The sequence below is a fragment of the Hemitrygon akajei genome, chromosome 16 (assembly GCF_048418815.1).
Source record: "Hemitrygon akajei chromosome 16, sHemAka1.3, whole genome shotgun sequence".
Lineage (NCBI taxonomy): Eukaryota > Metazoa > Chordata > Chondrichthyes > Myliobatiformes > Dasyatidae > Hemitrygon > Hemitrygon akajei.
In genome coordinates this window covers 1,251,774-1,263,795 of record NC_133139.1, presented here as the reverse complement: position 1 = coordinate 1,263,795, position 12,022 = coordinate 1,251,774, and the positions used below count along the sequence as shown (strand labels likewise).

Sequence of the window (12,022 nt, the reverse complement as noted above, 5' to 3'; positions counted from 1 at the left end):
TACCCTATCTACCTGTGAGGCAACTTTCAGGGATCTGTGGACATGTACCCCCAGATCCCTCTGCTCCTCCACACTACCAAGTATCCTGCCATTTACTTTGTACTCTGCCTTGGAGTTTGTCCTTCCAAAGTGTACCACCTCACACTTCTCCGGGTTGAACTCCAATTGCCACTTCTCAGCCCACTTCTGCATCCTATCAATGTCTCTGCAATCTTCGACAATCCTCAACACTACCCATAACACCACCAACCCTTGTGTCATCTACAAACTTGCCAACCCACCCTTCTACCCCACATCCAGGTTGTTAATAAAAAGCATGAAAAGTAGGGGTCCCAGAACCGATCCTTGTGGGACACCACTAGTTCCAACCCTCTAATCAGAATGTACTCCCTCCACCACAACCCTCTGCTTTCTGCAGGCAATTCTGAATCCACCTGGCCAAACTTCCCTGGATCCCATGCCTTCTGACTTTCTGAATAAGCCTACCATGTGGAACCTTATCAAATGCCTTACTAAAATCCATGTAGATCACATCCACTGCACTACCCTCATCTATATGCCTGGTCACCTCCTCAAAGAACTCTAACAGGCTTGTTAGACACGATCTGCCCTTCACAAAGCCATGCTGACTGTCCCTGATCAGACCATGATTCTCTAAATGCCCATAGATCCTATCTCTAAGAATCTTTTCCAACAGCTTTCCCACCACAGATGTAAGGCTCACTGGTCTATAATTACCCGAACTATCCCTGCTACCTTTTTTGAACAAGGGGACACCATTAGCTCCCTCCAATCCTCCGGTACCATTCCTGTGGACAACGAGGACATAAAGATCCTAGCCAGAGGCTCAGCAATCTCTTCCCTCACCTCGTGGAGCAGCCTGGGAATATTCCATCAGGCCAGGGGACTTATCTGTCCTAATGTATTTTAACAACTCCAACACCTGTTCTCCCTTAATATCAACATGCTCCAGAACTTCAACCTCACTCATATTGTCCTCACCATCAAGTTCCCTCTCATTGGTGAATACCGAAGAGAAGTATTCATTGAGGACCTCGTTCACTTCCACAGTCTCCAGGTACATCTTCCCACCTTTATCTCTAATCGGTCCTATCTTCACTCCTGTCATCCTTTTGTTCTTCACATAATTGAAGAATGCCTTTGGGTTTTCCTTTACCCTACTCACCAAGGCCTTCTCATGCCCCCTTCTTGCTCTCCTCAGCCCACTGAGGAGGGAGAGTCACACTGGGAGAGTGGAGGTAGTAAGGGAGAGTCACACTGAGGGAGAGGATGTACAGAGATAAGGGTTGTATTGAGGGAGGGTAAAACTAGGGGAAGATCCTTCGTACTTTCTGTACGCTCCTGTCCTAACCCACCCCTCGATTTGTCAACTTTCATCGACTGACCAAACTCCAATCCTACCAACACTCACACTCACCAATGACCCCCCCCCCCCCCCCCCCCACCCTCCTACAATCCTCTGATTGACCGATCTCTATCCATGGACACACTAGAAATGGCAGATTGTGGAGAATGTACACCAACACACAAATTGCTGGAGGAACAATGTGTCAGGCAGCCTCTGTGTGGGGAGATGGCACTCAACATTTTGTGTTGAGCTCCTCAGTCTGTTGTTGAAATGTTGACTGTCCATCCCCCTCCACAGATGCTGCCTGATTTGTTGAGTTCCTCCAGTTTTGTGAGTGTTGCTCTGGATTCCAGTACCTCCATCTCTGGAGTTGAACTTTCACCCTCACATGGTTCCCAGCCTCACTGGTTCCCTGCCTCACTGGTTCCCTGCCATTTTTTTTATTTTTTCTGTCTTGACCAAAACACATAGAAGCAAAATTAGGCCACTCAGCCCATCAAGTCTGCGCCACCATTCCATCATAGCTGATCCCAGATCCCACTGAACCCCATGCACCTGCCTTCTTACCATATCCTTTGATGCCCTGACCAATCAGGAAACGATAAACTTCTGCCTTGAATATACTCAAGGCAGAACATACCACAGATTCATGACTCTCTGTTCTAAAGGATCACTCCTCAATTTTGAGGCTGTGCCCTCTAGTTCTGGATACCCCCACCAAAGGAAACACCCTCTCCACATCCACCCTACCTAGTCCTTTCAACATTCGGTAGGTTTCAAAGAGATTCCCCCTCCCCACATCCTTCTAAATCCCATTGAGTACAGGCCCAAACTGCCAAACACTCCTCATATGTTAATCCAGTCATTCCCGGAGTGATCCCTATGATCCTCCTCTGGACTCTCCAATGACAACATATCCTTTCTGAGATTTGGGGCCCAAAAGTGTTGACAATAGTGCCTGTTTCACTGTCCAGGAGCATCTGGAAATCGCAGGTCACCAAGGCACCAGCACAAAGGCAGCAGGAAGGAGAAGCGGAAGCACAAAAAGCATCTCGAGTCACTTCGGATGGAGATGAAACACTTCTACTGAGCAGGGGTGTCCTGTCGTGCAAGAGCAGGTGCCCAGCACAAGTACATGACACTGAAATCCTGCAAGATGTTTTGTTTGAAAACCACCCTTGGGGCGGCTGGAAGGGTTGTTTTTAGTTTGCGAGAGTTACGTCACGTATTTTTCTAAAAAAATAATTGTGGAACCTAAAGGTGAAAGTATTGATTGAGAATCAGTACCCAGGCAAATGTCCCTGGGCTACTCATGTTCAGTATGCAACGTGGGTGAACGATTAGCCAATAATCCTTTCAAAAAGGCACACATATTAATTTTGAAAAACTGATTATAGATGAGGTTGGTTTAAAAATAGGTGCTGGATTGATTAGTTCCTGTAAGACCCCTCATACCACTCCCTAACAGATTCCCTGTCCTACCAATAACAGATGAGTTAATGCATTGTTTCTGAACTCATTAAAACAATTAATTGAAAACAGGTTAACACATTATTGTGGGAATGCCTTTAATGAGTGTTGCTCCTGTTACATTGCCCAGTGTAGTTTCAGTGAAGCCCCAAGGAATTTGTCACAGTTCAGCAAGACTCCCTGGTCTTTGGATTGGAATGAATTACAAGCAAACCCTTCATTAATGCCCAGCACTTCCTTCTCAGTGAGATTCTCTGTGTGGACTCTTTCTTTGTTCAGGTATGCTAACTCAGCTAAATCCAAGAACTAGCGCAGGGATTTCCCTGATTGAGTAGAGCGGTGGTAATTCCGGCTGGGTTCCTGTCATGTGATAGTTCACAATGTTGAACTACTCTGGTGCCTAGAAACTCAGGTTACAACTAGTTACTGTTTCACATCAGTGACCATTGGTCCAGTGGAATATTAACTCTGGGTTTTTGCTTATTTCCAACATCTGTAGAGTTTTGCTGTGTTACAATGATCCAGGAAGAGGAATTCAAATCCCACTGGAGGGACTAGGGAATTTACCCTTAATTAATTTCATAAACGTGGACTGTAAGTGTCAGGAAAAGGCTGATGTGTGAATACATTGACATCATTTAGGGATGAGACTCTGAGACTCAGCAGACTTTCAAGCAGAGTTAGGAATGGTCAATAATACTGATCATTTTACCTGTAACTCTCTTCCTGTACACATGACAATAAACTTAATCTGATGAATGCCCAGGTTCCTGAATGAAAAGAATTATTAGCCACGGAGAAAAAAAGCGTCCCTGGTCTCTGAGGAATGGTCAGAGGTATCCGTTCATTTTGGACAGGGGTAGTTAAACTCCCTTCTTTACCAGTTCAGAGCAGACTTTTGTCGAGGGAATTGGAAGGAAATTTTCTGAAATGTTTTATACAAAAGCAATAAGCTCTCCTCAGTCTAGAGGTGTCATGAAATGACTGATAAATTTCATTATAGGATGAACAATAGTCTACTCAGTCACTGAGGCTAAATGAGTTACAGGGTTCATAATGTACTAATTGAGGCTTTGGGATGCACATCTCTGATTACGCGACCCCAGTGAGAGCACAGGAACTTGCAGGGAGCTATCAGAAACAAAGGGCCTGGGGGGAGAGAGGCTATTGAATGACAGTGTGAAAGAGTTGATTAACGTCATTGGGGATACAGTCAGTGACACAGGGTGCTGGGTGAAAAGGGTTACTGAGGGATGGTGGGAGAGAGATTTGGATTTATGTCAGTGGGATACAGTTAGCGATACAGGGTGCTGGGGGAGGGGATTACTGAGGGATGGCATGAGAGTCAAAGATTCAATGTGCAATTTATTATCAATGAAGGTATAAATTATACAGCCTTGAGATTTATTTGCTTACAGGCAGTCACAAAGCAAGGAACTGGAAAGAACCCAATTTAAAAAAAAAAAGACCAATCCCAGGTACCCACAGAAAAAGAGAGAAAACACAAAACAAATCATGCCTAGAGGGTTCCAATCTAGTCCGACTTTCAACATCCTGCTTTCCAGTCCATCTGGGCCAGTGTTTAGATTGTCCAAACTGTGTATTGTACCTCGCATTAGGACCTGGACCTCACTACAGGCCAAGAACACACCACCCAGGGATTCAATTTGAGCCTGGATTTCGCTGCCAAAGACCTCTCCAAATTGGCTTTGTGCTTAGATCGATCCAGCCTCACACCCGGGCCAGCTGGATGGGCAGTGGAACTCCTCTGTTCCATCTTCTCCCCTCTGAATCATTCACTCCAACCAACATAGCTCCAATTGCGTCAAGTTTGCAGCCTACCAGAAGAGCATACCTTGCAAGTTCACTTTGCCTCGCTCCCCTCTTCATTGTTTGCAGTGATAGTTCCCCAAAATTTACTTCAAAAGTGTGAATTTAATAATGTTTTAAATAAAATTCCTTTGCTTTCGAACTACCAGTAAGCTTTCGCACGTCTTCGGTAGCCCCATCTTAAAGGGAGCTGAATTGACATCAGTGAGGATACAATCAGCGACACAAGGAAAGGTAGATATTGGAGGTGTGATTATTGGTGACTGAGATATTGCTTTTGAGATTGAGGGGTGTATTCAAGTCATGGGTTTGGGATTATGGCAGGTATCCATGAAGTATGCAATCTATCCCATGGCACCAGGAATTATCAGTGAGGGTAAAAATATATCGCTGACCAGTCAGCACCTGAATGTGGCCAAAACATAAAGATTTTTAAAAAAGCAGGAGATGTGTGTCCTCACACTCCACTGGTCAGTGGTCACCAGCTCCAGCTTCCAGCAGAACCTGTCCCTCCTGATGTCCTAAGCCTGTTGGTTTTGACCTTAAACATGACTTCAACCCTTTATCTCATTAACCTGCTCTACTATCAACAAGATCATGGCTGATTCAACTGCACCTGCAGTAACCTTTCACCTGTCACTGATTAAGTATCTATTCATCTCTTCTTTGAAGATACTCAGAATTGTTGCTTCTACTACTGAGAATGAGAGTTTCAAAGACTCATGGCCTACTGAGAAAATAACTTCTAGGTTCTTCTTCAAAGGGATACATCTCTTAGGATCTTGTAACTTTCAATCAAGTCCTCGATACTTTTCCAAACTCCAGCAAATTCTACATATCCAACCTTTCTAACACAGCTAAGAGAAAATCTGCAGATGTTGGAAATACAAAATGCTGGAGAAACTCAGCAGGCCAGGCAGTATCTGTGGAAAAGATGTACAGTCAATGTTTTGGGCTGAAATCCTTCATCAGAGCTGGAGGAAAAAAAGATGAGGAATCAGAATAAGAAGGTGGGGGAGGGGAGGAAGAAACACGAGGTGAGAGGCGGAGGGGTTCAGTAAAGAGCTGGAAAGTTGATTGGTGAAAGGGATACAGGCTGGAGAAGGGAGAATCTGATTCGAGAGAACAGAAGGCCATAGAAGAAGAAAGAAAAGGGGGAGGAGCACCAGATGGAGGTGCTGTGCAGGTAAGGAGATAAGGTGAGAGAGGGAAATGGGAATGGCGAATGGTGAAGGATGAGGTGGGGGGACATTACTGGAAGTTTAAGAAATCGATGTTCATGCCATCAGGTTGGGGGCTATCCAGACGGAATATAAGGTGTTGCTCCTCCAACCTGAGTGTGGCCTCATTGCGACAGTAAAGGAGGCCATGGACTGACATGTTGGAATGAGAGTCATCCCTACAATCGCCAAGATCCTCTTCCGTAGTGAATACTGAAGCAAAGTACTCATTAAGTACCTCTGCTATTTCCTCTGGTTCCATACACACTTTCCCATTGTCACTCTTGATTGGTCCTTCAGGCTCTTGAACCTCCTCCCCTATGGCAGTAACAAGAAGAGGACATGTCCCAGATGGTGAAGGCCCTTAGTGATAAATGCTACCTTGTTGAGGCACCACCTGGAGTCATAGAGCAATATTTCCCAACCTTTTTTAGCCCAATACCCCACTAAAGCACCTTCATACTTGCAAGCGCCCCTCTTAGGCCCAACATAATTTCTGGCTCCCCCTTTGTGTAAAAACATGTCTACCATATGCTACCATGAGAAAAATGATTCTGCTTTAAATTTTTATTTGTGTTTAAACCTAGCTTACACAGTACCTGTGTGCTGTACAGCAGCTTCGATATCAATGTGATTCTTGAGTCTGGTTTTTAGCAAGAGTTGAAATATCTGGTTCAAGTTGTGACAGCAAAAGCCTCAAGTCCCCACGTGTAACAATCTCCAAGCAGTTTCTGTTTTTTGTCAGAATGTGGTTCATTGCACTGAAGCCTCTTTTAACAAGGTAGGAGGATGGAAATGCATTAAAGAGCAGTTTGCCTGAAGGTGAAAGCAGTAGTCTTACAAATCATGTCTGTGAAAGACAGTGCCATACTTTCTATGCAGGGAAACAATGAGAACATTCTTCTCCCAATGTTTTGCTTATATGTTTCCAATTTTCCGATAAAAGTGGACACTGCACTTTTAGCCCAGATTAAATTGAAATTCTCAACTTGCAGTTTCAGATTTACAATGTTCATGTTCTCATACAGACTGATTAGGTATGCCATGTCTCTGCATAGAAGTTCAATCTTGTTTCCCAAACTCCTGTTGACTTTGAGCAAAAATTCAACCAGTGTCAGAAAGGTCAAAGAAATGGTTTAAGCAGCAGTCTTTTGACAGCTAACACACTACTGTGTGAAGAAGCAAGCATTCAAACTCTTCATTGTTATCTTAGCATAACTGGCAAAATATTATGCTATTTATTGGATGAGTTTTAATTTTGTTAAAGCAGATGTAACAAGAATCATGCTTGAAAACAAGTCACTGGTTGAGGTTTTTGGCTGTGAGATATTGACAATGAATTACTCAATGGATTGCAAATAGACTTGGAATTTCTTTTTCATAAGTGTCACTAAACCAGCATGGTGACTTGTCATATATGTTGCTCCATCTGTTGCGCAAGATATTATGTTCCTAACTGGAATACTTTTATCAATATACATTTTGAGCTCATCATAGATTGATTCTCCGTTGATATTTGCTTTTCACTTTTTACAAAAGAGAATCTCTTCATAAACTTTTCTATTGAAGATAAACCATACACATGCCATTAGTAATGCCTCTGTCTCACACAGATAACTCATTCAGTTGTATTGCAAATTCTGTTTTCTGCAGCTTTGTGCATAGCTTGGTACTCAATGTCTTCACTCATTTCATCAATACGACAAGCTACAGAGTTATTACTCAGAGGAATTGATTTTAAAATACTGATATTTATTTTGAGAACAGTGGTGAGAACTTCTGATAGAGCAGGTATTATTCATAGTTCACCAATTGTATGAGATTTTCTACACCTTGCTTTCATTTTAGAAATGTTATAAGAAGCATTGAGACCACTATCAAGGTCATTTTTAGCTTTCTTGGCAAATGACTCAAGTGTGCAACACTTTTCAAATGCTTCTTTCATCTTCTGGAACTAAGAAACACCATAAGTAGCCTTTTCAGGGTGTCTTTTATGGAAGTATTCTTGCAATCTTGATAGTTTCATGGCTTCATTAGACAGCACAGTATTACAAATAAGACACATGGGGTGTCACTGATCTGATGAGAACAGAATAAATCCATACTCCAGGTATGCAACATTGTACTGACGCACTTTCTGTAGTTTCTGTTTCTCAGCAGGATTAGAATTCAAGGCTTCACCATCTCCAGACTCATAGAGATCGCTCTGTACATATTTATCCATCATCAATGGGGCTACATTAAAATAATAAATTAACACAGATTGGGAATGCCTATCAAATGTTGGCAACAGCAGTGAGTTGACATGGATGGAATGATGGTGGCGGCACGCAAAGGAACGGTGAGGCGAAGATGAAGATGATCTCAACAATGAAAATTACATTGACAAGGCTTCAGATTGGAATCTGAATTTAGTCAGGATAGAACTGGTGTTCAGCAAGCTACCTTTATACTATTCCAGTTAGCATGATTGACCAATCATGTAAGGTCTCACAATCCCCAAAGATCATTCTTGTCTGCCCATATGAAGCTGAGGTCACTTTGAACACTTCAAGAGGAATCCTCGAGGTTGGCACATTCACTGATTGGCTCTATTTCACCATTTGGTTCCGGCCAGTTCTGTAGCATTGTGTGACTGTATTCTGTAGATTTGAGAGGCTGTACTCAACTTATCAACTGTTAAATTGCATGAACTCATTCCATGTCATGAGTCAAGTTTGGGCACCCTGGCTGCCAATTCATGCATCCTCAGTAATGTCTCTTTGGTTAGTAAGGTCCGATGTAATTGCTGAGTTTCAGATGCATTGTGACAATGAGTGTTCCCTGCCTGCAAAGCTATGCTTCTTCCTGTGTTCCAGAGCCTTATCCTTTTTTTTGGAGGTGCCTGCTCTACTAATGATTGGTCAGGTCTCGTGTCTCAAGTTAGAGTTCCGCTTACTGCATGCCCCCCCCTCCCCAAAAATCTTGATCGCCCTCTGACGAATTCTGGTTCTTTTAACATAAGCACCATCTTCAAGGATGGAACTGACCCTGTTGGGAATCACTGGTCATAGAGCAACAAAACTAGCCCTTCAACCCATCTATTCTGTGCTGACCCAGTTTTCTGTCTAGTCCCATCTATCTGTACTCAGACCTTAGCCCCGCATACCCCACCCATCCATGTATCTATCCAAGATTCTCTTAAGTGTTATAATTGAACCTGCATCCACTACTTCTGCTGGCTCCTCATTACTCTCTGAGAGAAGCAGTTAATCCTCATGTTCCCCATAACCATTTCACCTTTCACCCTTAACCAATAACCTCTAGTTCTAATCTCACCAAACCTGAGGGGAGAAAAGCCTGCTTGCATTTACCCTTTCTATACCCCTCCTAAATGTGTACATCTCTTTGTAACATCTTTCAAAGCTACCAGCAGCAAATGTTGCACGATTTCAAGGTCGTGTTTCTTTGAAGCAAAGTGTTGATGGTTGCTAGAGAAACTCATGGTTCCTGCAGAGATTAGCTTTATTTGTCACATGTACATCAAAACATTCAGTGAAACAAACTGGTTGTTTGTGTCAACCACCAACATAGTCCGAGGATATCCTGGGGGCAGCCTGCAAGTGTTGGCATGCTTCCAATACCAACATAGCATGCCCACAACTTACCTGTATGGCTTTGAAATGTGGGAGGAAACCAAAGCACCCAGAGGAAACCCATGAAGTCACTGGAAAAACATACAAACTCCTTACAGACAGTGGTATCTGAACCTCAATGGCATGATAAAGCATTGTGCTATCTACTTCACTACTGTGCATTCAGATATCATATACATTGTGTTCCCTACTGACCCATCCTGAAATCCCCTCCCTCACCTCTCACACCCCCACCGTTAAGTAGCTCTAAGACACCTATTCCCTCTCCAGTCTCCTGCCAGTAATAGAGGGGAGGGGGAGAGGTCAGCCTGGCTTGTCCTGGGAATGTGAATGTGTAGCTGCTTGCTGTTCAGGACCATCACAGAGCACTGAAGAAGGACCAGTGTTTTCATCAATCTCAGAGTAACCAGTGCCTACAACAGACCATTTCACTGGCCTTTCTGGGTACCCTGGGTATATCACTGGTATTTACTGCCATCTCATTGCCCTGGGGAAGGTGGGGGCAGGGGCGGGTAGAACTGTCTGCTTGAACCATGATGTCCTCCTGATGAAGAGACTCCCACAGCGGTGTTGGAGGGAGAGTTTCAGGATTCAGAGCCTGTGAGGGAGACTTGGGATGCCCTCTTGTTGATAGTCATTGGGTCTGCTTTTCTGGGACTGAACCAAACTGGCAGGAGTTTGACAAACTGCAGGGTTTGTACTGGGATCCTGCGATCAGCTACACTGTACCAGCAGTACCCTGTTCCAGAGGCACCTCTAGCCTAGAAAGATGCTTCCTCAACACTGAGATTGTCTCCTATAGACACTTGAGAACCAAAGGTAGGAGGTAAGTCCCAGTGTGGGTCTGAAGGAGTGTGGCAATATCCAAGGCCTGGAACCTGAGATTGATCCCACAAGGTTCCAGTGATTCTTAGTAAACTTCCTGCTGATGCCCTGACTAGCACTAACAGGTGGAGGCAAAATTTGGCAATTTTCAAACAGTTGTAGTTTATGGGATCTTGCTGTGCTACGCCTCTCTGTTCTATGGCATGAGCACACTTCACACACCATTCATCATGGAAGCCCCTTGGTCTCCAAGGATGATGCAATGACCTTCCTGCTTTTAATGAGACATGTCCATTTGTGAGGGATCAGACCAGGGAATGGAGTGATGAATAGGGCTGGGAATTGGACTAGGGAATGGGACCAGAACATTGTATAGGGAATGGGGTGAGGGATAGGACCTGGAATGGGCCAAGGAAGAGGATCTAGGGAATGGGACCTGCAGGTTGGCCAGGCCACAAGATCTGGTAGTGCTTGGTGTTTCTGGTGGATTCTAGTTGAACAGGTTGTTGCTCACTCACCCTATAATGCAAGTGTGAGGGAGGGCAGAGAATAATTCTCAAATTTCTGAGCAGCCCAATGTTACCCATCATAGTGTGATTCAATACCCAGTACTGGGGATATCTGTGAGGCCCAGCTGTGGTGGGAGACGGACCCAACTGGGGAAGGGACCAGTCCCAGCTGTGGTGGGGGGAAGGACCCAGTGGGGGAATGGGATGGACCCAGCCACAATGGGATGGACCTGGTCAGGAGGACGGACACTGTGGTGGTGGGGGACTGACCTGTTGGCGGTAGGGCCGGACACAGCTGCAGTTTCTGCTCAGAATGGGATTGTCCACCATGGTCCATAATCAAAATTGAAAAATTGGTTGGGAAAAACTGATCTCATGTCTGTTACTGAGTGTTGTTGTGTGATTTGTTAATATTTCCAAGTGTGTCTGTATTAGTCAGTGTGCTGTGAACAATATGCATTCTGCAAAGCCTGTCTTTTTATCTACTGGACATTGGCTGTTAGAATAAAGGGTTTTTTTTAAATTGAATTAGCTTCCCTTAAGTTCTTTGTGTACAAACACAAGGGAGGGTGGGGGGGGGGGGAGGGAAGGGAGGGAGTGTGAGAGTGGGCTGAGTGTGGATTGGGATGGGGAGGGCAGAGGAGGATGACTCTGACACCATCATCTTCCCAGCCAGGTTTGTTTCTCACCACTGTACTAGAGTTGGTGATAGTAAACACCTTTAGATACAGCCTGCCGTCTAATCCACCTCTACCCTACCACTGTACCCCAATCCAGATTCATCTCTCCCCCACACTACCTGTCGTCTCGCCCACCCAACCCCCATCATCTCCCCACCAAATCCCCCATCCTGTCACCAACTTTTACCCAATTGTCTCCCCCACCCAACTCTCCATTAAACCATAAGATATAGGAGCAGAATTTGGCCCATCACGTCTGCTCCGCCATTCAATCATGGGCTAATCCAGTTCTTCCAGTCATCCCCACTCTCCTGCCTTCTCCCCATTCCCTTTGATGCCCTGGCTAATCAAGAACATATCTATCTCTGCCTTAATACACCCAATGACTTGGCCTCCACAGCTGCTCATGGTAACAAATTCCACAGATTTATCACCCTCTGACTGAAGTAATTTCTCCGCACTTCTGTTCTAAGTGGATGTCCTT

General features: G+C 44.5%; 1 protein-coding gene across 5 annotated transcripts in view; it reads left to right on the top strand.

Moving 5' to 3' along the window:
- Positions 1-11,386, top strand: part of ncanb (neurocan b) — a 416,144-nt gene extending 404,758 nt beyond the window's left edge. For all 5 annotated transcript variants that reach the window (XM_073068065.1, XM_073068064.1, XM_073068066.1 and 2 more), the window contains one exon: positions 2,344-11,386. In XM_073068065.1, the coding sequence (XP_072924166.1) occupies positions 2,344-2,459 (116 nt within the window). In that variant the 3' untranslated portion in view covers positions 2,460-11,386. The remainder of the gene's footprint in view (positions 1-2,343) is intronic.
- The last annotated feature ends 636 nt before the right edge of the window (positions 11,387-12,022 follow it).